The sequence below is a fragment of the Chrysemys picta genome, chromosome 4 (genome assembly GCF_011386835.1).
Source record: "Chrysemys picta bellii isolate R12L10 chromosome 4, ASM1138683v2, whole genome shotgun sequence".
NCBI classification, from domain to species: Eukaryota; Metazoa; Chordata; order Testudines; family Emydidae; genus Chrysemys; species Chrysemys picta.
In genome coordinates this window covers 5,066,768-5,093,249 of record NC_088794.1, presented here as the reverse complement: position 1 = coordinate 5,093,249, position 26,482 = coordinate 5,066,768, and the positions used below count along the sequence as shown (strand labels likewise).

The following is a 26,482-nucleotide window of genomic DNA, read 5'->3' as shown; positions in this document are numbered from 1 at the left end:
TCCTAATTTGCATCACCTTGGTTTCCATTACATTAAATATGTAAGATACTTGCGAGTGTGCACACACACACACACACACACAATCTCTACCAACACACTTTAGTTGAGAGGATAGATAGCCTAGCATTTAGGGTGCCTGTGGCAGGGCAGGGAGGTGAGCTGTAATGGGGGCAAACTCACAATTAGAGGCTGGGGACTGGCTAGAGCAACATTTAGGGTGCTAGCCTGTTAGATGAGGTGGGTTCACGTCCCTGCCCCCCCCGTCAATGAGATTAGTATTTACATTTCTAAGTGCCCAAATACCTTTTTGAAAATGATATTGGAGCAACATACCCTTAGAGTGTCAAACAGTTTGTAGGTTATGTCTACACTACCCGCCGGATCGGTGGGTAGTGCTCGATCTATCGGGGGTCAATTTATCGTGTCTAGTCTAGAAGCAATAAATCGATCCCCAATCACACTCCCATTGACTCCAGAACTCCAGCGCCGTGAGAGGCGCAAGCGGAGTCGATGGGGAAGCAGCGGCAGTCAACCCCGTGCCGTGAAGATGCCGAGGTAAGCTATTCTCGTAGCTGAAGTAACGTATCTTAGGTTGATTCCCGCCCCCTCCCCCCCCAGTGTAGATCAGGGCTAAGAAGTTGTTGACTGATATGTGCAGGCAGCAGCAGAGGGCACCAGAGAGCTACCTCCACCTGCAGCACCAACTACAGATTGCAAGGTGTTCCTACACTGTGATAATAGGAGCCACATAAGGAACTTAGGCCTGGTCTACACTACGACTTTAATTCGGATTTATCAGCTTTAATTCGAATTAACCCTGTAACCGTCCACACAACGACGCTAGTTAATTCGATGTAAAGGGCCCTTTAAATCGATTTCTGTACTCCACCCCAACGAGCGGAGTAGTGCCAAAATCGATTTTAACAATTCGAATTAGGGTTAGTGTGGCCGCAATTCGATGGTATTGGCCTCCGGGAGCTATCCCACAGTGCATCATTGTGACCGCTCTGGACAGCAATCTAAACTCGGATGCACTGGCCAGGTAGACAGGAAAAGCCCCGCGAACATTTGAATTCCATTTCCTGTTTGCACAGCGTGGAGAGCACAGGTGACCACAGATACCTCATCAGCACAGGTAACCATGCAGGCTGATAATCGAAAAAGAGCACCAGCATGGACCGTGAGGGAGGTACTGGATCTGATCGCTGTATGGGGAGAGGATTCAGTGCTTGCAGAACTTCGTTCTAAAAGACGAAATGCAAAAATTTTTGAAAAAATCTCCAAGGGCATGATGGAGAGAGGCCACAATAGGGACTCAGATCAGTGCCGCGTGAAAGTCAAGGAACTCAGACAAGCCTATCAGAAAACAAAGGAGGCAAACGGTCGCTCCGGGTCAGAGCCGCGGACATGCCGCTACTACGCCGAGCTGCATGCAATTCTAGGGGGGGCTGCCACCACTAACCCACCTGTGTTCGTGGATTCTGGGTCGGGGATAGTCTCGACGCCTGAGGATTCTGCCGATGGGGTAGAGGAGGAGGAGGAGGAGGAGGATGAGCTTGCAGAGAGCACACAGCACTCCATTCTCCCCAACAGCCAGGATCTTTTTATCACCCTGACTGAAGTACCCTCCCAAGCCTCCCAAGCCTCCCAAGCCAGTACCCAAGACTCTGACCCCATGGAAGGCACCTCAGGTGAGTTTACCTTTTAAAATATAAAACTTGTTTTAAAAGCAAACGGTTTTTAATGATTACTTTGCCTGACTTTGCATTCGCGGTCAGTTCAGCTACTGGAAAAGTCTGTAGCTATTGGAAAAGTCTGTTAACGTGTCTGGGGATGGAGCGGAAATCCTCCAGGGACATCTCAATGAAGCTCTCCTGGAGGTACTCCGAAAGCCTTGCCAGAAGGTTTCTGGGCAGTGCATCTTTATTCCCTCCTCCATGGTAGGACACTTGACCACGCCATGCTTGCAGCAAGTAATCTGGTATCATTGCCTGACAAAGCCTGGCAGCGTATGGTCCCGGTGTTTGCTGGCATTCAAGCAACATCCGTTCTTTATCTTCTTGTGTAATCCTCAGGAGAGTGATATCACTCCTGGTAACCTGGTTGAAATACGGGAACTTAATTAAGGGGACAGAGGTGGCCGTTCCTACTGGGCTGTTTGCCTGTGGCGGAAAATAAATCCTTCCCTGCAGTTAGCCAAGCGCAGATGGGAAATTGGCCCTGAGTTTTTCGCGTTTGGCTAGCAGGGATCTTCCCTGTTACCAGCCACGCGGTGGGGGGAGGGGTACTGTGATCATCCCAGAGAATTCATGGCGAGGGGGGGGGGGCGGCGGTGGGGGGGGGATTAGTTTGGTGCCTGTAGGGATCTTCCCTGATACCAGCCACGCGGTGGGGGGGAGGGGTACCGTGGTTAGTTTGTTTTCTGGTGCTGCTGAATGTTAACAGAAAAACCGCAGCACTCTACTTGCCCAGACAAGCCCCACCACACTCCCCCCCCCCCCCCCCCAACTGGCTGAGATTGGCCAGGCTTCTGCAGCACTCTACAAGCTATGCTTGGTATGTGGGAAAGTAGGGCGCAGAAGCTGTAAGAGAATGGCTTACCATGGCCGCATGCAAGCAGAATTCTGTTGCCCAGACCTGTGATCTCTAGCAGCAAAGCCACAGGCACTCAGCATTAAGAGGCAAAATGCGACCTTGCACAGAAATCACATGTGCTATGTAATGTGAACAGTGTTGGTCACCGTGAAAGAGTATAAGCATTGTTCTGCAAAATGTAGCTTTTAAAACAATTCTCTCTTTTTTCCCCTCCCTACAGCAGCTGCAAATTCCTCAAGCCTCCCTCCTCCATCCCGAAGGTTATCACAGATAAGGCGTCGTAAAAAAAAGACGCGAGAAGAGATGTTTTCTGAAATTATGCAATCCAGCAGGAGTGACAGAGCTCATCTGAATGAGTGGAAGGAAACAGTTTCAAAGTATAGGAAAGAAGTCAGTGAACGTGAGGAGAGGAGGGACCAACGTGAGGACATGAGGGACCAACGTGAGGAGAGGAGAGACCAACGTGAGGAGAGGAGAGACGCTCGAGATGAGAGGTGGCGTCAGGAAGACCAGAGGATGAAGGAAGCAACGCTGGGGCTGCTCCAGCGTCTGGTGGAGGTTCAGGAACGGCTGCTGGAAAACAGACTGCCGCTTCAGCCCCTGTTCCACCCTCCCCCCTCCCCATGTTCCGTATCCTCCTCACCCAGACGTGTAAGAACGCGGGGGGGGAGGCTCCGTACACCTTCCCATTCCACCCCAGTAGACAGCCCAAGCAAAAGGCTGTCATTTTTTTAACCTTTTCTTTGTGGCTTTTTCCTTCCCAGTAATCCTCCTCCCAAATACCACCCGGGTTCCCTCCCTCTTTTTCTAATCTATTAATAAAGAATAAATGATTTTTAAATGATAGTGACTTTATTTGGTTTGAAAGAAAGCTGGGGGAAGGGGGAGGGTGGGTTCCTTACAGAAAATCAGTCAATAAAGGGGGCGGGTTTTCATGAAGGAGAAACAAACAGATATTTCACACTGTAGCCTGGCCAGCCATGAAACTGGTTTTTAAAGCTTCTCTGATGCACACCGCTTCATGGTGTGCTCTTCTAATCGCCCTGGTGTCTGGCTGCGCGTAATCAGCAGCCAGGCGATTTGCCTCAGCCTCCCACCCTGCCATAAAGGTCTCCCCCTTACTTTCACAGAGATTGTGGAGCACACAGCAAGCAGAAATAACAATGGGGAGATTTCTTTGGCTGAGGTCAGAGCGAGTCAATAATGATCTCCAGCGGCCTTTTAAACGGCCAAATGCACATTCTACCACCATTCTGCACTTGCTTAGCCTGTAGTTAAACAGCTCCTGACTCCTGTCCAGGCTGCCTGTGTATGGCTTCATGAGCCATGGCATTAAGGGGTAGGCTGGGTCCCCAAGAATAACTATGGGCATTTCAACATCCCCAACGGTTATTTTCTGGTCCGGAAAGTAAGTCCCTTGCTGCAGCCCTTTAAACAGAGTTGTGTTCCTGAAGACGCGAGCGTCATGAACCCTTCCCGCCCAGCCCGCATTGATGTTGGTGAAACGTCCCTTGTGATCCACAAGTGCTTGCAGCACCATTGAAAAGTACCCCTTGCGGTTTATGTACTCGGTGGCTTGGTGCTCCGGTGCCAAGATAGGGATATGGGTTCCGTCTATCGCCCCACCACAGTTAGGGAATCCCATTGCAGCAAAGCCATCCACTATGGCCTGCACATTTCCCAGAGTCACAAACTTTCGTAGCAGCACCTGAGTGATTGCTTTGGCTACTTGCATCACAGCAGCCCCCACAGTAGATTTTCCCACTCCAAATTGATTCCCGACTGACCGGTAGCTGTCTGGCGTTGCAAGCTTCCACAGGGCTATCGCCACGCGCTTCTCAACTGTGAGGGCTGCTCTCATCTTGGTATTCTGGCGTTTCAAGGCAGGGGACAGCAAGTCACAAAGTTCCATGAAAGTGCCCTTACGCATGCGAAAGTTCCGCAGCCACTGGGAATCGTCCCAGACCTGCAACACTATGCGGTCCCACCAGTCTGTGCTTGTTTCCCTTGCCCAGAATCGGCGTTCCATGTTTAGAATCTGCCCCATTAACAACATGATCTCCAAAGCACCGGGGCCTGTGGTTTCACTGAATTCTGTATCCGTGTCCGTGTCCATGTCCTCATCATGCTTGTCGCTGCGCTGCCGCTGCCGCTGCCTCCTCTCCTCGTTTTTCTGGTCCTGGCTCAGCATAAACTCCACGAGAACGCGCGAGGTGTTTACAATATTCATGAGTGCTGTCTTGACCTCAGCGGGCTCCATGCTTGCCGTGGTATGGAGTCTGCAGTGTTCACCCACCCAGGAAAAAAGGCGCGAAAATGGTTGTCTGCCGTCCGTTGCTTTCATGCAGGGAGGGAGGGAGGGAGGGAGGAAGTGAGGCTGTACCCAGAACCACCTGCGACGATGTTTTTTGTCCCATCAGGCACTGGGATCTTAACCCACAATCCCAATGGGCGCGGGAGACTGCGGGAACTATGGGATAGCTATGGAATTGCTACCCACAGTGCAACGGTGCAGAAATCGACGCTAGCCCCAGTACTTGGACGCACACCACCGAATTAATGTGCTAGTGTGGCCGCATTCATTTCGACTTTATACAACCTGTTTCTCAAATCCGAATTATCTAAATTCGGATTAATCCCGTAGTGTAGACATACCCTTAGATAACTAGACCTAACCTGTAACAACCCCTGTAATTCTTCGCCTGGATCCCCTGGAATTGCAGTCATAGCCTGTCCACACAACTCTGCTGATGCCCCTCAATCCTGTTGTGCTAACCCCCCCACCGTCCCAATGTTTCAGTCTTTGCCCCCCGACACACACACCTCAGACAGCTCTGCTAAAGTCTTTTCCATAAAATATTCCGTGCGTAAGTGCGCTGAATTCCTTTCAGCGGATAAAGCCTGAGGTGCGATGTAATGGAACAACATGGGCAGAATTGCTTATACACTGTGAGCTGTGTGTACTGAAGGGGGCCTGGTTTTTCCTGCAATCTCCATCCTAAAGAAAGTCCAAGGTCCCCAGGCCATTTCCTTCCCAGAGGCGCCTTAGTCTGCGCAATGGTTCCAAGCTCACTGTGGACCAATACTGAACGAAGAAGCACTGCGTGAACTGGGTGTACTGAAGTTCTCTGCTCCCACACTGTCCTTGTCCATCTGAGAGGCATCACACAGACTGGACTAGCTATGAGGGAATGTGGAGCAGAGAGTGTCCGGGGACAGGAGTGGAAGTGTGTGTTATGGTGTTGGGACCTAGAGACAGTGTAATGAACCTGCTGGCTCATGGTCAGGCCCCACCACCCACCCCACTCCAGAATTAGCTGGAGGAAAAGGATTGGGCCACAGCTCATTCTGGGAGGGGATCTGGTTCGTGTATGGCCACCAGAGAGCGCTGTCTTACCCAAGTTCCGCATGGTGACCGCAGAGGGGTCCGTGTGACCGGGCAAGGCAGTGCCACCCAGAGGGCAGAAGAGGATGAGGGTCAGCCAGCGAGCTGCTGCGAGTGGGCAGTGGCCGGCCAGAGGCAGCAGCCTGGGAGCTGGCTGTGGAAGAGGAGGACAAGTAGCAGGCGGCCTGAGAGCAGGGCCAGAGGCCGGGGATGGGAAGTTGTAAGCAGAGCATTGAAGAACCTGAGGCTCTCAGAAGGTGAAGTGTTTAATGGGGACCCACCAAGGGACGGAGAACCCACCAAGAGCCTAGTGCTTGGAGGGCCCACCACGCTGACCTCTGCGCTCACGGTACACGGAGCTCACTAGAAGGGACTGGTGAACTCCCAGCAACACCCTCCACCGGGCACAGTAGATTCGATAGCAGCAAAGGAAGCGCTGGACTGTTCCTTGCATCGTGCGGGCCCCGATTGTGCCTGTTAGGCACAGCCAGCCCAGATCCTTACAGGTATTTAGGTGCCTACCTCACATTGAAATCAATGGGGCCCAGATATGAAATCAATAGACCTAGTAACGTCAGTGGGACTTACAGCAGGCCCATGGGGAACAGCACCTCCTCCTGTCCAGGTCCAGTCATCTCTGCTGCCTTCTAAGAGGGAGGGGGAACATGACCCTATCTCCCCGCTGCTTCTCCCCCCCCTTTTGGGGGATAGATTGCAGCCAAAATGGATTAGCAGGGAGCGATGCTTGGACTCAGGAAAGCAAAGAGAATGCAATCATGCCTGGTATCTGTGCAGGAGCACTACAGTGGAAACTTTCCTTGCACTGTCTCCTTAACCCTGCACGTTCAAGCAAGGACAATGTGACCATTTGCAGACAACTGCTCCTCTAGAAACTTGGCTGTGCACAAATCCTCAGGCCTAGAAAACATGTCCTGCATCAAAATTGTGTGTCATAATTGCTTTTAGGACCCAAGACCTTCAGCATCAAAGCATAGCCCCATACCCCTTGAGTGCATAGTAGCTCCGTTTGCTGGTCTCTTTTTATCTTCTCTAGGGACCAGCCACTAGATGGGGGCAGGGCGCATTTAGCTAGTATGTTACATTCACTCAGAAAGTTTTCCCTGTGCAAACTGCTCCCATAGAACTTTTAATTTGCTGGAATCTTGGTGTTTCCAGGTTTAATGGAACATTTCTCTTTCAGAACCTCTTCACATAGAGAGTTTCAAAGCCTGGAGTGACGAGGCATAAATGAACAATAATGGAAAAAGTTATTTGTTGAAGCCTAGTCTACCCCAGAAAAGGTTTGCCTGTTTAGCTGTACTGGTATAGCTACACCGGCAAACCTGCCCAGTGTAGCCTCAGTTTATGGAAGCAAAAGAGCATTTTTGCCTCTATAATTTATATCCATTCCCCAAAAGAAATAACTATATCAGCAAAAGCACTTTTTTTTTTTTGCCATTATACCTGCATCTCCACTAGGGCCCGGTTTACACTAGAAACTTAGATCGACCCGGCTTTGTGACTCAGGAGTGTGGGAACATCAAATCCCAAGAAGACAGCACTAGCTACCAGCTCTCAAGGAGGTGGATTACCTCTGCTGACAAGAGAACCCCTCCCATCAGCACTGATAGCCTCTACACTGAAGCGCTACAGAGGTGCCACTGTAACAGTCCAAGTGTAGACAAGCCCTATGGCTTTGCTGGTGTAGAAATGTTGTTAAAACAAAAATCACACGCCTAACCCACATCGCTATACTGGCAAAAATTTCTAGTGTACACCTGGCCTCACGCTGGTCAAATACCAAAACCATAATTTGTGAGAGTTTTATTAAATAAAAAGTGCCATTGTCAGCCGGCTCTGATTCGTATGGACATAGTATAGAAGTTGGCCAAAGGAGGCCGTGCATTGGTGATCCTTAGGTCAGATCCTGTGCAGGTGCAAATCGGCACAGGAGTCACACCCGCTGTGGCTCTGGCCTGTTGACTTCAATTGGATCACTCCAATTTACATCACCCAGCGGCTCCAAATGAGCGATGTCAGATACACCACAAAGAATCTGGTATAGAGACTTCAATGGGGCTTCTTTGCTTCACACCCCCTAAGGATCTGGCCCACTGACTTCAGTGGATCTAAGCTGATTTATGCCAGCTGGGGATCTGGCCCCATTGAATGACACAGTGTTTATGGGCAATGGACATTAGCAGGAGATCCGGGCAATTAACTTGAATAGAGCATTTCTTGTTTACACCTGGTCCACTGGCATCAATAGAGTTATGCTGACGCACAGCAGCTAGGGATCTGGCTTTCACACGGCTGAGTGGGGAAAAACAGTGATGTTAAAAGAATGATAATATGAGTTTGATTCCCATTAGCACTCGCTCCCTTCATGGGTTTGGGGCTGAGCTGGGGGACGAAGGCTAGAAGAGTGAAGCTGCTCACTGGAGTCAAGCTTTTCAAAAGCAAATAGTGATTTTGGGTGTCATGCTTGAAGCACCGCAAAAGGACTGGACTTTCAGAGAGCGCCAAGCACCCACCTGTGACGGGTTGGATCACAGAAACCACCTTGGGAGCTGCCAACTGATGTGCCAAGACTACTTCTGCCCTGCTTTCCTGCCCTGGCTGCTTCAGTGCCCTGCCTAGTTTGAGTCAGACCTGCTAGCCTGCTGCAAACCCAGACCCAGGTCTGAACCACGCCCCTAACAGCTGTAGGCTTACCGGGAAGCGCAGCTTGAGAAATGTTCCTGTCTTTAACACTCAGATTCTCAACTCCCAATGGGTTCCAAACTCTGAATAAATCCATTTTACCCTGTATAAAGCTTAACACTCTAACGCCCTCTAACACTGATAGAGAGATATGCACAGCTGTTTGCCCCCCCCCCAGGTACTAATACATACTCCGGGCTAATTAATAAGTAAAAAGTGATTTTATTAAGTACAGAAAGTAGGATTTGTGGGGTTCCAAGTAATAACAGACAGAAGAAAGTGAATTAGCAAGTAAAATAAAATAAAACAAAACACGCAGATCTATCTCTAATACAGTAATGAAACCGAACACAGATAAAAACCTCACCCTCAGTGGTGTTCCATTAAGCTTCCTTTTACAGACTAGGCTCCCCCTAGTCTGGGTCCAGCAATCACTCACACCCCCTGTAGTTACTGTTATCTGTTCTAGTTTCTTTCAGGTATCCTTGGGGGTGGAGAGGTTCTCTCTTGAGCCAGCTGAAGACAAAATGGAGGGGTCTGCCAGGGATTTTTAAAGACTTTCTCCTCTGGGTAAACACCCATCGCACTCCCTGTGCAGAATCCAATTACAAAATGGAGTTTTAGAGTCACATGGGCAAGTCATATGTCCCTGAACGATTGTGATGCTTACCAGCCAAGCCACATTCCCAGGAAAGCTCAGATGTGGATTGGCGTCTCTCAAAGTTAATTGTTAGCTTAAGTGTTTCTTGATTGGGAACTTACTGAGAAAAGTCTTTTCTCTGGAAGCTGACCAAATGCTTCACTGAGGTTACTTAAAATCAAACAAGTACCTAGCCAATATTCATAACTTTGAGTAAAAAATGGTACATGCATGCAAATAGGATGAATATATCCAGTAGATCATAACCTGTGCAGAGATCTGTTACATGGCCTATCTAGCATAAACCATATTCCAGTTATGTCATATTTCCAGCCATGAGCATATTTCTAGAAAGAATTCTGGGTGCAATGTCACACTCTGTTAACCACCAGTTTGGGGAATATTCTCCTTTTTGCAGCCTGCCCTGACATTGGCATTTTCAGTGAGTTCTGCCCCAGGCACCTCCTGGTCACAGGAGGCAGAGAAACCAGGTGGAGGATTTATGAGCATGACTCCTAGAGGAAGTAGGGGCATAGTGTTTCCTGGGCAAAAATTTGGGGTGACAGATTTCGGTCTCCACAAAAAAATAACCCTTTGTGGATCAGCTCTACTAGGGTTACCATACGTCCGGATTTTCCCGGACATGTCCGGCTTTTTGAGCTCCAAATCCCCGTCCGGGGGGAAATCCCAAAAAGCTGGACATGTCCAGGAAAATCGGGACATGCGGGGCCGGCGGTGCGGTGCCGGGCCGGGGGTTCGGGGGACGGGACAGCGGTGCGGTGCTGAGCCGGTGGGGCGATGCCGGGGGCCGGGCCGGGGACCTGCGGTGCGGTGCCGGGGGGCGGGGGTGCTCGGCCGGGGGCCCGGGGGCCGGGCCGGGGACTGGCAGTGCTGGGCGGGCCGGGGGTGCTCAGCCGGGCCCGGGGCCGGCACCCCAGGGCCCGAGCCAACCCAGGCTGGAGACGCCGGGGGGGCCAGACTGGGCCGCGCCTCCTCCCCCCACAACCCCCTTACCTGCTTCAGGCTTCCCGCAAATCAAATGTTCGCGGGAAGCACGGGAGGGGGCGGAGACTTTGGGGAAGAGGCGGAGTTGGGGCGGGGGGCGTGGGCGGGGCTGGGGCGGGGCTGGTGCCCTGTGGAGTGTCCTCCTTTTGGAGGCACAAAATATGGTAACCCTAGCTCTACCCAGGACCCAACTTGCACTAAAAACAGCAGGATGAAATCTACCCCTAACCTCATACTCTGTAACTCTGGTAGAAATTGCATCATTTAATAACACAGTAGAAAAGAGTGGGCCAAATTAATCCCCAGGGCACAAATTACACCAAGGTGGCTTTGGTTCACTCAACACATTTATTAGGTGTTATTGCTCTCAGAGCTCAGGTATTCCCAGTTGCTCCAGGAATCATGTCCCACAGATCACACATCTCAGTATAAAATTTCCCAAATGCTCCAAACTGGCAGTTTCTGTCATTGGAGAAATGCCACCACATCTCTCTCTTTCTTCTCAGCAGGTACGTGGTTTTGTCCTGAATTACAGTCACACACACGTGGAGACTATGGGGATCAGCAGGTTTTAAATTCAAGACCTCCAGCACTTAAAGCCTCAGCCGCAACTCCTACCCCTTCAGCTAAAGGAGCGACCTCCTTAGTTGGAAAAATTAGGCAATTTCATAGTCATTGAAGTCAGTGCTTTCCATTATGTCTCTGGGTTTTCATACAGGCTAAAGTAAATGCCAAAAAGTTTAATTAGCACAGTAAGCAAGTTTACTCCAAACTGACATGCCAAGCCACAGAGCTCCCCTTGCCCAAAGAGGGTAGAAAGATTGACATTCCTTTACTCTCACCCCTTCTTTAGCTAAGGAATCATCTCTACAGACTGATTCTCTCACAGCAGAGTCACAAGTCACTGTTTCCTGTTTGGATTAGTGAACAGGAGTGTTTCTGTGTGGAGCATGATTAGCCTGCTGGTTATTGTATTTGCACAGTGTGTGCATCTTATCGAACACCTGGAATGACCAGCTGTGAACATCTGGCTCTGTGGACTAAGCCCTTCCCTGAGCGGGTACTGATGTCCATTGAGAAACTGACCTCCATTTATCTTCACTCACTTCATTAAGGAGAAGGGACATGTTTTTCGCACCATTCACCTGACGACATCTCTGTAGCTGCCTGATCTCTGTTCAGAGGAGATGGAAAAGGGAAATCACTCGGAGGCGACTGAGTTCATTCTCTCAGGACTGACAGATCGTCCGGAGCTGCAGGTTCCCCTGTTTGTGGTGTTCCTACTGATTTATGGTATCACCCTGGTGGGGAATGGGGGGATGATCTTGTTAATCATGATTGATTCCCGACTCCACACCCCCATGTACTTTTTCCTCAGTATTTTGTCTTTCTGTGACCTTTTCTTTTCCTCTACAATTTCCCCTAAGATGCTGTTGAATTTCTTCGCTGAGAGGAAAAGCATTACTAAAACTGCCTGCGCTGTGCAACTGTCTCTCTCTATAGCTTTTGCAGATGCTGAGAGCCTCTTGCTGGCTATGATGGCGTATGACCGTTATGTGGCCATCTGTAAACCGCTGGTCTATCCAGTCACCATGTCCATGCAGCTTTGTAAAGAGCTGGTGGCTGGGGCGTTCGCTGTGGGGATTGTGGATTCAATGATATACACAAGTTTTATATTTCGGATGTCATTCTGCAGCTCCAACATCATCAATCATTTCTTCTGTGACGTCCCCCCACTCTTGGCGCTCTCCTGTTCTGACACCCGCATCAATGAGATTGTGATGTTTATTTTCACATGCTGCTTTACAGTGGGCACTTTTGTGACTGTCCTCCTCTCCTATGTCTATATCATCTCCACTATCCTGCAGATCCGCTCCGCTGAGGGCCGACATAAAGCCTTCTCCACCTGCTCTTTCCACTTGATCGCTGTGGTCCTGTTTTATGGCACCCAATTCTTCATATATTTATGTCCCACCTCCAGCTATTCCACAGAGAGAGACAGAGTGGTCTCAGTGTTTTACACGCTGGTGATCCCCATGTTGAACCCCCTCATCTACAGCCTGAGGAACAAGGAGGTGAAGGATGCCCTGAGAAGAGCAATGAATAAACTCCTAACCAATTCTTGAATCTGTTTAACTCAGTACTGGTTTAGTGATGGGGAGTGGAAACGGGTGAATTAAATTCCCTTCCCATTGCAATGTAATTTCACAGAGCCCTTGGGAGTATTGTTCATTATTGTATTGTTATTATTATTAATCTGTTTGTATTCCAACACGGCCTGCTGGCCCTACCTAAAATCAGGGCTTTATTAGGCGATTACCCCAGCAAAATTACAGCAGGCACCTGTTGCACGTGTGTGAATATATGTGATGTGCTTTGAAAGCACAGAGCTATTTGTATTGGGAAAGAAGAGGGGGGCATCTAATCTATCTCCCTCTGCTTTGTCGTGGGTTTGGTTTCGTTATGCAGTTGCAAGTATGAAGTGTGGGATTTCTATGGCTGAACCAAAAGGAGTTTTGCAAACCCTCCTGATACTCTGCAGCCCTTTATGTCCCCTATGGGGTTGTTGTAGAGATTGTCACCTGGTTTGTATCCATGCACGTGGAGAAGAAAGGTGATTTCCATCCCAATGGACTTTCTTTTAAGTTAAGGGAGCAACAAATAAAGTAAGAACAAGGGTAACATTTCCAAAAGAGAGCATGGTGTGTGTGCCTCCTCTGGGAGAATCTGCACTGAACTGAATACAAAATAATATGAAAAGGGTGAGTTTTCTCTACCATATAAATGAACCAGAAAGAAAAATCATATCAGACACTAGATGTTTATACCACATGAGCAGGTTCGCTGTGAGTTCTTACTCTTCATTCTGTGGGAAAGTGTTATGGACTCTGAAGAATAGGAATTCTGGGAATTGTACAGCTCGGGTTACGGTGAGTGAGAAACGGATAGAGCTGGGTCAATAGCTGATTTTTGAGTTCATGGGTGGTTACAAAAAATTGCAAAACAAATTCAGTTCAATCTGAACCAAAACTGAGAATTCCCTAAATGTTTGGCAAACTGGAAAACATTGAGAAAAAATGTCCGGTGGGGTCGAAGGAAATATTTTTACATGAACAGAAATGGAAGTTTTCCTTTCCTTCCTGTATACTTTTCAATGTAAAAACAAAAACAGTGTAGGGCCACACTAACAAAATGGATAGGAATGGAAGAGGCGGTAATGGCGCTGCTTCCCTTGTAGACTTTAACCCAGTGATTAGATCACTCCTGTGGGATGTGGGAGATACAGGTCAATCTCCCCTCTGTCTGATGGGGAGAAGCCATTTGAAAGTGGGCTCCCACATTGCCGGACAGTGCCCTGGCGACTGGGCTATGTTCTGTCCTGCATCATTCTCAGGACTGGTGTACGCTACTGCTGTAAATTGATCTAAGTTACGCTACTTCAAGTTGACTAAGTTAGTCTGACTTACAGCGGTGTCCACACCGCGCTATGTCAACCAGAGAGTTACGTATCTGAAGTAGTGTAACATAGATCATCCCACAGCGTTAGTGTAGCCCAGCCCTGAGAAAGATCCGTGATGGAACATAGTGTCTGAGGGAGGTGGAGTACAGACTACAACAGGTGAGAGGTCTCCCATCCTTGGTTATACTGCAGGGTGACCCCAACACATTCCTCAGTCTTCGATTTCCTCCTGAAATGTACGTCCTGTGCTGCCCAGTCCTCCCCTGGACAATACAAGTTACAGTGTCCATAATTTCTGTAACAGCACTAACATGCATACAACTTAGCTTTTCAGACTCTTCTATTTAAACACACTGGATTAGATAAAACAATAAAACAAAGTTTATTGACTACACAGATAGATTTTAAGTGAGTATAAATAAGGAAGCATAGAAGTCAGACATGGTTACAAGAAAAATAAAGCTACAATGCAACTTGTGCCTAAGTTAACAAATGATGTGAAATTCAAAGCAAAAGATTTCTCACCACATGCTTTCAGCAGTCTTACTGACCAAACTACTTAGGTCAGGACCCCTCCCGAAGTCCAATGGCTGCTTCCTTTATCCCTTCAGATGCAGTGAATCAGTGGGGAGAAAGAGAGAGAGTGGTGCTTTGGGATGTGTGCCCCTTCTTTTTATAATCCTATCCCCCCTTTGCGAAACATTTCCACCTGGTTTCTGGAAGACAAAAACTCTAGGTAGAAGGATGTTCCCTGCTGTGTTTTCCTCACCTTTTTGGGCTTCCTTTGTTTCCCTTCCTGCTTGATGAGTCTGGTTATGGTTTAGATAAAAAATTAAGCAGAGCACACATTTCTTTGTTTAAGATAGACCAGTTTGCCAGCCTCAGTTTGGAACATGTATTAATAACATGATACAGTGTCATCTTATAACTTCACATACACTATAAAATATATATATATATTAATATTTGCTATGAGAGCATGACTATTTCTAGTTGACTCATAGATTTATTTAGCATCTTAAACCTGAGCACTGTGTGCAGATAATATGCATGCAAGAAAGATAGTTTTGTGAACTGCAGAAGTCCGGAGCATGCTGTGGTCTCCTCCTGAGCTCCTCTGGTCATCATGTGGTCTCCATCAAGCAAAATGAGCGAACCTAGCTTTCCTACTTTGCAAGGGAACGGCAAAGCATACCATGGTGATTGGCATGCTATAAATAGCTAGATAATCTGGAGTATTCTTACATGTTTTACAGGTTTTACATTCCACCTATAGGGGCCAGGACAATTAAGTGATTCTGAAACCAGGAATGACTGAGAAGATATCAGCTACAGCTGCAAACAATTAGTATGTTTCACCTGTATCTAACTTTCTCTTTCTTTGATTCTAAATTTGTTACTGAGCCTGGGTGAAAATTTTTCTTGGGAAGTTTTTTTGATGGGAAATTCTATTTTCCATTCAAATATTTTTGCCATGAAATTATATTTTCCCTGGAAATTATAAGATTTCTATCAACATACCAAACTCCCCTGCTCCCTAAACCAAGGCTGTGGGACTCTGGTGATGTTCCAGGGCAGTTCAGCAAGAGCAGAGGCCATCATTCATCATGGGGGGGATGTAGTGGAGCCTGGGAGCCTGGCCCATGGAAGAGATTGGTGGTGTGTGGTATCAGATGCAGCCCTGTGGTACTTCCGTGTTGAAATATTAACTTTTTAGCAAAAAGATTTTGGTCTCCACACAAAAAAACAAACACCTTTGTGGACCAGCTCTGGAGAGTACCCAGCTTGCAGTGAAAACAGCAGTATGTAATATACCCCTAACCTCATACTCTGTAACTGTGACAGAAATTGCATCATTTAATAACACAGTAGGAAAGAGTAGGTCAAATTAATCCGCACGGCACCAATTACACCGAGGGTGGCTTTGATTCATTGAACGCATTAATTAGGTGTTATGGCTGTCTGAGCTCAGGTATTATAGAATCATAGAATCATAGAATATCAGGGTTGGAAGAGACCTCAGGAGGTCATCTAGTCCAACCCCCTGCTCAAAGCAGGACCAATCCCCAACTAAATCCTCCCAGCCAGGGCTTTGTCAAGCCGGGCCTTAAAAACCTCAAAGGAAGGAGATTCTACCACCTCCCTGGGTAACCCATTCCAGGGTAATAATCAAGTGATCCATCCCATCGCCCATCCCTCTCTCAGCGTGACTAATTTTCCATTGCCTTGCAGCTTGTATAGTCTTGTACACCTTTGAATCATAAGGCCCTGAGACAAAGCCCACTGAAGTCAGTGGAAAGATTCCTATTTAATTCAGCGGAGTTTGAATCAGCCGCTCATATTTTCATAGATTCATAGATTCATAGATTATAGGACTGGAAGGGACCTCGAGAGGTCATCAAGTCCAGTCCCCTGCCCGCATGGCAGGACCAAATACTGTCTAGACCATCCCTGATAGACATTTATCTAACCTACTCTTAAATATCTCCAGAGACGGAGATTCCACAACCTCCCTAGGCAATTTGTTCCAGTGTTTAACCACCCTGACAGTTAGGAACTTTTTCCTAATGTCCAACCTAGACCTCCCTTGCTGCAGTTTAAACCCATTGTTTCTGGTTCTATCCTTAGAGGCTAAGGTGAACAAGTTCTCTCCCTCCTCCTTATGACACCCTTTTAGATACCTGAAAACTACTATCATGTCCCCTCTCAGTCTTCTCTTCTCCAAACTAAACAAACCCAGTTCTTTCAGCCTTCCTTCATAGGTCATGTTCTCAAGACCTTTAATCATTCTTGTTGCTCTTCTTTGGACCCTTTCCAATTTCTCCACATCTTTTTTAAAATGCGGCGCCCAGAACTGGACACAATACTCCAGCTGAGGCCTAACCAGAGCAGAGTAGAGAGGAAGAATGACTTCTCGTGTCTTGCTCACAACACACCTGTTAATGCATCCCAGAATCATGTTTGCTTTTTTTGCAACAGCATCACACTGCTGACTCATATTTAGCTTGTGGTCCACTATAACCCCTAGATCCCTTTCTGCCGTACTCCTTCCTAGACAGTCTTTTCCCATTCTGTATGTGTGAAATTGATTTTTCCTTCCTAAGTGGAGCACTTTGCATTTGTCTTTGTTAAACTTCATCCTGTTTAACTCAGACCATTTCTCCAATTTGTCCAGATCATTTTGAATTATGACCCTGTCCTCCAAAGTAGTTGCAATCCCTCCCAGTTTGGTATCATCCGCAAACTTAATAAGCGTACTTTCTATGCCAATATCTAAGTCGTTGATGAAGATATTGAACAGAGCCGGTCCCAAAACAGACCCCTGCGGAACCCCACTCGTTACGCCTTTCCAGCAGGATTGGGAACCATTAATAACAACTCTCTGAGTACGGTTATCCAGCCAGTTATGCACCCACCTTATAGTAGGCCCATCTAATTTGTATTTGCCTAGTTTATCGATAAGAATATCATGCGAGACCGTATCAAATGCCTTACTAAAGTCTAGGTATACCACATCCACCGCTTCACCCTTATCCACAAGGCTCATTATTCTATCAAAGAAAGCTATCAGATTGGTTTGACATGATTTGTTCTTCACAAATCCATGCTGGCTGTTCCCTATCACCTTACCACCTTCCAAGTGTTTGCAGATGATTTCCTTAATTACTTGCTCCATTATCTTCCCTGGCACAGAAGTTAAACTAACTGGTCTGTAGTTACCTGGGTTGTTTTTATTTCCCTTTTTATAGATGGGCACTATATTTGCCCTTTTCCAGTCTTCTGGAATCTCTCCCGTCTCCCATGACTTTCCAAAGATAATAGCTAGAGGCTCAGATACCTCCTCTATTAGCTCCTTGAGTATTCTAGGATGCATTTCACAGTTGTTAGTGACATCACAAGCTCAGCGGCCCAGAATCAAGCACGTTGGAACTACAGCTGGTAAAAACAGACATGTAAAACAATTTGATTCAAAATTTCATAGTTTTGGTTTGTAGGTTTCAATACACAATTGTTTTAAATGTTTGGCAAGGTATTTTTCTTTTAGCTTTTTCAGTTGTCCTGCTTTCCTCTTTTCTTCAGCCCTCTTCTGACATTAAAAAGGAAAGACAAAGGGGGTGGGGGAAGGGGGAAAAAAGAAGAAACCAGGAAAACTTTTAAACAAAAAATAGTGGCAAGCAATACTGAAAAAAGATATCATGGGACATTTTGAAAGTGGACACATTTGTTGTGAAAATTATCAGTTTAGGAATATAAAATTGGCTATTTTTGACTAAAAAAGCTTTTCGTCTTTAAAAATGTCTGCCACCTCTAATGGCAAACATTTCCCCACCAAAAATGAGTCAGAGAGAAAGAAAAATGTCCTACCAAATTCTGCTCACGTCAAAACATTCTTCCTGCAAACACCAGAGTGATGAGCCAACCTTTGTCAAGCTACATAGTAGGTCTTTGCCTCCCCCTCCCTCTTTGTGGTTAGTCCACAGAATAAATTAACAAATCTACGGTAGAGGCCAAAAAAGAGGAGCTTAATATTTGAGCTCAAATGTAGATGCTCCTGCGTTTAGGACCTACTCCTACACAGCCAAAAGAAATGGGAGCTTTACCACTAACTTCAATGGGTGCTGGATCTGGTCCCTAATCAGGAGCGCCCCCAGCTTTTTTGCCGCCCTAGGCGGCGGAAGGTCCCACCCCTGAAATACCGCCGACGACCTGGGCGGCGGAAGGTCCCGCCCCCGAAATACCGACGATGACCAGGGCGGTGGAAGATCCGGCCGCTGCAGTCGCCACCCCCCAAATGTTAGCACCCTAGACGACCGCCTAGGTCGCCTAACGGGTTGCGCTGGCCCTGTCCCTAATGCAGTAGATCCCGAGTCAATCTCTGTGTATGTCCCATATCAGGCGACTGTAGTATTGCCAACCCCAAACATTCAAAAATCATGACACAGGTCCCCCAAACTCATAAGATTAAGGAAAAAATACAAATAGTTGGGTTCTTTTTGTTGACCTTCTGGTTTTTGAGCCTTTGGGGGGCACGTAGGTCATGTTTTCAAGTTTTTCTTTGTAATCACAAGCGCTAGACAATTAATTGTCTTTAAATGAAAGCTGAGATTCACCTGACTCCAGGCACTGGAGCTGTAAGAAAAGCACCAAATGTCATGAAGCAGGCAATAAAATCATGGCAGTTGGCAACACTGTGAGGTGTCGCACATCCGTGGCTACAGGGATGTTAGTAACATCTTGTATTTGCACTTTGTTCTTTTTAAAAATGTATCCTGGGCATGAAAATAGAGATTTACATGTTTACAAGGTGTCAGTCTATTCTTTCTTGAGCTACTGGAAAAACAGATTTGGTTTTTAGTTTGAATATTTTAATTTTTAAAGCCTAAGTAGCAAAAAGGTATGCCAAGAGAATGCCCCGCCTCCTCCTTGTTAGCTCTGCCCCCTCCCATGAAACCTCCTCAGCTGTGCCATTCTTACCCTGTCTATCCCTATCAAGGCCAGGAACAGTATGGCTATAAAACTCTTTGGTGTGTATCCTTTCCCCACTCATGCCAAGCACAGGCAATCTCTGAAAACTGACTGTGTAAAAATGTCACCTGCCTACACCACAGACACTTTCCAATCTTATGCATCATCAGTTAAATTGTTTCTTCAGGTCCAATCGATTACATTTGGGCAAACCTACTGAAGGTGCCGTGACTGGATAGGTCTCTCTGAGGGCCCAGTTTGGCTAGTGATGATGATGCATGAGGTGGACAATGCCCCATTTGACTCTCAGAGAGCAGGTGAAGTTTGCAGAGAGAGAAAAAACTCCCAGGTTAGCAGTGAGATATGATCTGAGCATAGTTGGTGTAGATATTAGTGAGAGACAATAAACACTGAGAGCCATGATGCCATTTTTACCAAGTGACTTTTCAAAGAGCTCACTACCTGTTAAAGTGAACATGATGCGAGTGATAGGTGTCTGACTGACAGCTCTGAAGACTGAAGACTGCTCACAGTCATCCACATCAGACACACTGTGGGCAGCTGCAATAAAGACTTACACACAAGCCAGTTCCAACTCATGTTCCTCAGTGCTGACCTAGAAGCAACATCTCCAGGGGCTGATAGTCTTCAGTCTCTGCGGCCTAGTCACTCTTTGCTTTCTCTGCTGAAGTTGCCAATGAGATACCAATAAGCACTAATTGCAATGGTGGAATTTGTGATGTGGGCAGAGCTGGTCAAACATTTTCCATCAAAATTATTCTTCATGAAATTGTAGGCTTTCAACTAAATGGATATTTTTTTGTCATCCAAAACTTGAATTCCTGAGAGCCCAAATATTTTTGAGTTTAATTTGAAAACTAAAATACTTCAATTCTGAAATGCTACCAAGGTGCCCCATGGAGCTGTAGCTCCAGTAACTCATGCTCCAGTTCTCCTTGGTGAGCCCCGTTCCCCAGCCAGACTTCATCTCCCATGATGCACTGGGGCCATGTATCAGTAATGATAGACCTCCTCCCTTCACCAAGAAGGGAGACCATAATGCATCATGGAACACGTAGGCCAACCAGGGAGTGCAGCCTGTAAAGATATATGGGAGCAAGAGGCTCTTGAACTACAAGTCAAAATATTTCAGTGTACGGCCAAAATGTGATAAATTGTGATTTTTCAATGAAAATTTGAAATTTTCTGTAGAAAAACAAATACCCAACCAGCTCTAGATGTGGCCACCTGTCATGCTAGAAGATACAGTGAGGGACCCAACTCATTTCACAAAGGCCATCAATCAGACTTAAGATAAATCACAATTTCTGATCACTATCAACTGGGCTTTCAACCTGAGGAGTGGAAAAGGAGTGTAACTCATTCCCAAGAGTTACTCTGTCCTCCCCTCTTCAGCCTCTTGGATGGTTTATTTTCCTAGAATAGTCACTCAAAAACTATAGCTGGGTTTGATTTTAGTGTTTTCCATTTAGTGTCCTGCCCTGCAGGATGCGCGGCTCTGAGCATCTGCGTTTCCTTTTGAAATTTGAATATATATTTAAATCAGTCTGTTCCAAGGCTGCACTGTTTAATTGCTTAGTGCATCCCATAATGAAGATTAGGAGGTTTGGGGTTTGAGGAGATCTCCTTTGTGGTTCCAGAGTTCCCAGTACAATGTAAATATTACTGCACGATCAGAATATGAATCGTTCCGCAGCTCATAGAATCATAGGACTGGAAGGGACCTCGAGAGGCCATCAAGTCCAGTTCCCTGCACTCATGGCAGGACCAAGCACCATCTAGACCATCCCTGACACGTGTTTGTCTAATCTGCTCTTAAAAAGATCCAGTTACTCTTTCAAGCTGCGGGTTTTACCAGCTTCTGGAGTAGATCTGAAGAGCTGTAACAACAGCCATCACTGGCAACCCCTTTGCTTTGATCGAAAGCTGAGAAAGGGCTTTTCTTTTAGATGCCAGCATGAACTGAAGTTCTGTTCAGATGTTCTTTACCACATGGGAGCAGTGTTCATAGCGCAATTTGGATCCCGGTAAGTGAGACTCTATTAGTGAAATTTAAAAAAAAAAATGTATTCGGCTATGTGGGAGTTGAAAATTATGTGAACTTTTACGTTCAAAAGAACAAAATATTTAAAAAAATCCAAACTGTTCACTCCTAACTTGGATTCAGTTTCTATTTGTTTGGGAGTGACTGGGTTAAATAAAATAAGCAATATGCTTGGATTTTGACTCTTCTGATAAGAAATTATTTGAAATAATTATTTGCATTACAGTAATGCCTCAACTGAGATCAGGTCCCCATAAAACCAGGCAATGTACAAATACACAAGAGACAATCCATGCCCCAACGAGCTTACAATCAAAAGAGACAGGACAGACACAGGATGCGAGACAAGAAGTATTATTATCCTAATTTTACAGGTGGGGAACTAAGGCACAGGGTGAATTTTTCAAAAGGGCCTAAATCAGTTAGGAGCTTGAGTCCCATTTTCAAAGGTCCCATTTGAAAATAGGACTTAGGGTCCTAAATTACATAGACATAGGCATTTTCCTCTGTGTCATGGTCATGAAGGATCAGAGAAGGTATCTCTGGTAGAGGGGGAATTGAATCCATCTCTTCGGAGACCCACTCCGGTGCCGTTAGTACAAGATGTATCCTTCCTCTTTCATTAGACTGATGTCAATTTTTGTGTATCAATATAGTAATAATGTAACAGTAATACCCAGTGTACAGGGTTGGCATTTAACATAATGATAAGTCTGGGGTGTGTCGCTGAGGGAAAGAGCTAAATTTATACATCTGTAACTAAACACAGTACCTATACTGCTCTTGTATTGACAGTCCTGGGTCCCTCAAGTTCTATGTTTATTCAGAGAACAGCATCACCAGTAACCAAGCAAGTTTCCCTGCCACACTGTTTCTAAAAGACTGACTTGCTAGGGTAAGAGCTCAATCTCTGAGCTTCCACTCCTTCGCTTCTGCAATGGGTTCCAGTTCTGGTGGGTGATATTTGTCATACAGAACATTTTCCACTCTGAAATAGACCCAAGAACTTTTTCAACTTACCGAACACCTACAGTACCACTCACTCAAGCCACCCATCCTCAAACTCTTTCACACATCTGTCTGTCTGCTTTACAGAGAGATTACCTGGTAATATCTTTTACTGGACCAACAGTCAGGTCTTTGTGTAGCCCTGTGTAGTTCAAAGGCTTGTTTCTTTCACCAACAGAAGCTGGTCCAATAAAAGATACTACCTTGCCTACCTTGTCTCAGTAATATCCTGAGATCAACACGGCTATAACAACACTGCTTGCCTTCCAGTGCATTCTCCCAGCCACCTTCTCACTAATCCAATAGCACATGTCTACTTACTCAATGACTCATCCATTTGACTGCCCACTGACTCGGCCATCTACCTTCTTAACTCCCTACACAACTATCTACCCCCCAGCTCCCTCTTACTCCAACAATATGCTCACCCATCTATCAGTCCACCAGTTTGCTAACACATCAGATTGTCCATCACAATGGACACTCCCATCCAGCTACAAACCAATTCACCCCACCAACCACCTATTCATTTACATCTCTTTATTCATGCAGTCACACACTTACTCACCTACCATCCAATACATCCATCCGGTCACCCACTTACACAGTATAGCAAATACAAGGGGATACATTTTGGAAAGCATCCAAATTATCGGATGCGTAAAACTGAATTAAGCACTCGGTTGTTTGGTTAACTGCCTATCACTACAGAAGCCATTTTAAGCAAACCCCAGAGAAGAGTTTGGTACCTTCTTTATACATTAGAGGGTTGAATGTTTGTGACTATATATCACTGGGACCCAAATCTCAAAGCAGTAGGCATGCAAAAATATGTATGCATTTGCATGCTTTGTACACAGAATGATGACTGAGCATGAAACAGTTCATCTTCTCTTGATTCATCTTTTCGGCAGGTATCAGAAGTGGGAATCATGGAAGAGAAAAATTCTACCGTAGCAACCCAGTTCATTCTCATGGGATTCACAGATGACCCAAAGCTGCAGGTCACCTTCTTTGCGTTGTTCCTGGTGATCTATGTTATCACCCTGGTGGGGAATCTCGGGATGATCATTTTGATCAGAATCAGTTCCCGACTGCACACCCCCATGTACTTCTTCCTGTGCAACTTGTCTGTTGTCGATATCTGCTATTCATCTGTTGTCACCCCAAAGATGCTGGCGAACTTCTTAGCAGAGAGCAAAGCCATTTCCTACTCTGGGTGTTTTTCTCAAATGTATTTTTTTGTTGCCTGGGTGTGTACAGAGTGCTTCCTCCTGGCTGCAATGGCGTATGACCGCTATGTGGCCATCTGTAAACCCCTGCTCTACTCATCAGTTATGTCCCATAAAGTCTGTGTCACGTTGGTGGCTGGCTCCTATATCACTGGCTTCACAAATGCCATGATTACTGTGTGTGTTATTACCAGGTTACCATACTGTGGTTCCAATATCATCAGCCATTTTTTCTGTGACAGCCCTCCACTGCTAGCCCTATCATCCTCTGATAGCTCCATCGCTGAAAATACCATTTCTATTTTAGCTGGTTTCACCTGTATCAGCTCCCTCCTGATAATCCTCTTCTCTTACCTGTACATCTTGGCTGCCATCCTGAAAATCCATTCTGCCGAGGGCAGGCACAAAGCCTTCAACACCTGTGCCTCCCACCTGACGGCCGTCACCATGTTTTACGGGTCTCTGATCTTTACATACTTACGCCCCAACTCCAGCTACTCACTGGGCCAAGACCAGGTGGCCTCTGTGTTCTATACTGCGGTGATCCCCATGCTGAACCCCCTGATCTACAGCCTGAGGAACAAGGAGGTGAAGGACGCTCTGGGGAGATCACTGGGGAGGGGAAGGGGTTTCAAGATGAATGTGTTTTCTTGTCATTTTAATAACCAATAATAAACCTATTCATGTCCTCTCTTTATTGTTTCGGGGAATGTGGTTGAAGTGGCTGCTCTCTCAAGTGCTCTTTCCATAGGTGTTGTAAATAATAACCACATCTCCTAGAAATGCTCACTTAAGGCTAGTCATGAAACCACTGACCTTAAAATCGTTTTAGAGACCCATATCTGCTCACTTTAACAGTCTGTAAGGCTCTCAAATTCTACAGTGATGTGCCTTGTATAAGAATGTAGATTGGTAGACAGAGAAGCAGACAGATAGTTTCAGAAGTAAAAGCAGCAAAGAGTCCTGTGGCACCTTATAGTCTAACAGACGTATAGGAGCATGAGCTTTTGTGGGTGAATGCCCACTTCTTCGGATGCCATGTTGCATCCGAAGAAGTGGGTATTCACCCACGAAAGCTCATGCTCCTATACATCTGTTAGTCTATAAGGTGCCACAGGACTCTTTGCTGCTTTTACAGATCCAGACTAACATGGCTACCCCTTTGATACTTGACAGTTTCAGAAGTATATGTCACAGAACGATCATTTTGTAAGTGTGAGAGAAGAAACATTTGTACTTTACATTCTGGTATCAGCCAAGCCATACGGCAGGATGGCATAGAGTAAATTAATTTAATTTTAAAAAGGAACACAATGTACAGCTACGTATACCATTCATGTAATAACCACACAACAAACTCTGAGATCAGCAGTCCTTGACCTCTCTTTCCGCAAACATATATTGGTATTATAGTGTTGCATTGTTATTGCTACATTAAACCCAGGCTCTAACTACTGTGAGTGCCTCCTTTGAACCTCAGGAGAGATCCACTTGTTGATGGAAAGGTCATGGATGAAAGTTCAAATCAGAGAACTTTGCCTCTATTCAGAGGCCCATAACGAATACATGACCCAAATACAAAGAGGCTAGGTCTAGTGAGACCATGAAAATTAATTATATCCGCCACTTACACCCTCATCTGTTACAGGTGTCTGTATTATATTAGACAGTGCTAGAATGGAATCATCTTAGGCCAGGTCTACACTACCACTTTTGTCCATATAACTTATGTCGCTCAGGGGTGTGAGAAAAACACCTCCCTGAGTGACATAAGTTACACCGTCAGAAGTGGCAGTGTGTACAGCATTAGTAGGAGCATTGACAGCAGATCGAGGGAAGTGATTATTCCCCTCTATTTGGCATTGTTAAGGCCACATCTGGAGTATTGCATCTAGTTTTGGTCCCTCCACTTCAGAAGGGATGTGGACAAATTGGAAAGAGTCCAGCGGAGGGCAACAAAAATTATTAGGGGCTGGGGCACATGACTTACGAGAAGAGGCTGAGGGAACTGTGGTTATTTAGTGTGCCGAAGAGAAGAGTGAGGGGGGATTTGATAGCAGCCTTCAACTACCTGAAGGGGGGTTCCAAAAAGGATGGAGCTTGTCTGTTCTCAGTGGCGGCAGATGACAGAACAAGGAGTAATGGTCTCAAGTTGCAGTGGGGGAGGTTTAGGTTGGATATTAGGAAACACTATTTCACTAGGAGGGTGGTGAAGCACTGAAATGGGTTCTCTAGGGAAGTGGTGGAATCTCCATCCTTAGAGGTTTTTAAGGCCTGGCTTGACAAAGCCCGGACTGGGAAGATTTAGTTGGGGTTGCCCCTGCTTTGAGCAGGGGGTTGGATTAGATGACCTCATAGACTCATAGACTTTAAGGTCAGAAGGGACCATTATGATCATCTAGTCTGACCTCCCGCATGATGCAGGCCACAAAGCCGTCCCAACCCTTTCCCTTGACTCTGCTGTTGAAGTCCCCAAATCCTGTGGTTTAGAGACTTCAATTAGCAGAGAATCCTCCAGCTAGCGACCCCCGCCCCATGCTGCGGAGGAAGGCGAAAAACCTCCAGGGCCTCTGCCAATCTACCCTGGAGGAAAATTCCTTCCCGACCCCAAATATGGCGATCAGTAGAACCCCGAGCATGTAGGCAAGATTCTCCAGCCAGACCCTCATTGGCCATTATACTATTTACCAGCGATGGCACGTTGTTCCTTTGACTAAAATCATATTATCCCATTAAACCATTCCCTCCATAAACTTATCTAGCTTAATCTTAAAACCAGACAGGTCCTTCGCCCCCACCATTTCCCTCAGAAGGCTGTTCCAATATTTCACCCCTCTGACGGTCAGAAACCTTTGTCTAATTTCAAGCCTAAACTTCCCCACGGCCAGTTTATATCCATTCGTTCTCGTGTCCACATTAGTAC

The 26,482-nt window shown here is 46.3% G+C and overlaps 3 protein-coding genes across 3 annotated transcripts; all 3 read left to right on the top strand.

Annotated features, from left to right (window-relative positions):
• Positions 1-751: 751 nt before the first annotated feature.
• On the top strand, positions 752-3,436 carry LOC135982852 (myb/SANT-like DNA-binding domain-containing protein 2). The gene is made up of 2 exons (XM_065591225.1): positions 752-1,691; positions 2,816-3,436. The coding sequence occupies exons 1-2, from the start codon at positions 1,142-1,144 to the stop codon at positions 3,328-3,330; spliced, it is 1,065 nt and encodes a 354-aa protein (XP_065447297.1). The 5' UTR covers positions 752-1,141; the 3' UTR covers positions 3,331-3,436.
• Positions 3,437-11,515: 8,079 nt separating this feature from the next.
• Positions 11,516-12,454, top strand: LOC101953421 (olfactory receptor 5AR1-like). The gene has a single exon (XM_005314990.3). The coding sequence runs from the start codon at positions 11,516-11,518 to the stop codon at positions 12,452-12,454; it is 939 nt and encodes a 312-aa protein (XP_005315047.2).
• A 10,802-nt stretch (positions 12,455-23,256) lies between these two features.
• On the top strand, positions 23,257-24,231 carry LOC135982790 (olfactory receptor 5F1-like). The gene has a single exon (XM_065590984.1). It carries the CDS (start codon positions 23,260-23,262, stop codon positions 24,229-24,231), a length of 972 nt encoding a protein of 323 aa, XP_065447056.1. The 5' UTR covers positions 23,257-23,259.
• The last annotated feature ends 2,251 nt before the right edge of the window (positions 24,232-26,482 follow it).

What these genes read in the sequence shown, in the direction of transcription:
- LOC135982852 (XM_065591225.1), top strand. Translation starts at nt 1,142, where the DNA reads ATGCAGGCTGATAATCGAAAAAGAGCACCAGCATGGACCGTGAGGGAG. An exon ending in CCCCATGGAAGGCACCTCAG is followed by an intron (nt 1,692 to 2,815) that starts GTGAGTTTACCT and finishes CCCTCCCTACAG; the next exon opens with CAGCTGCAAATTCCTCAAGC.
- LOC101953421 (XM_005314990.3), top strand. Translation starts at nt 11,516, where the DNA reads ATGGAAAAGGGAAATCACTCGGAGGCGACTGAGTTCATTCTCTCAGGA.
- LOC135982790 (XM_065590984.1), top strand. Translation starts at nt 23,260, where the DNA reads ATGGAAGAGAAAAATTCTACCGTAGCAACCCAGTTCATTCTCATGGGA.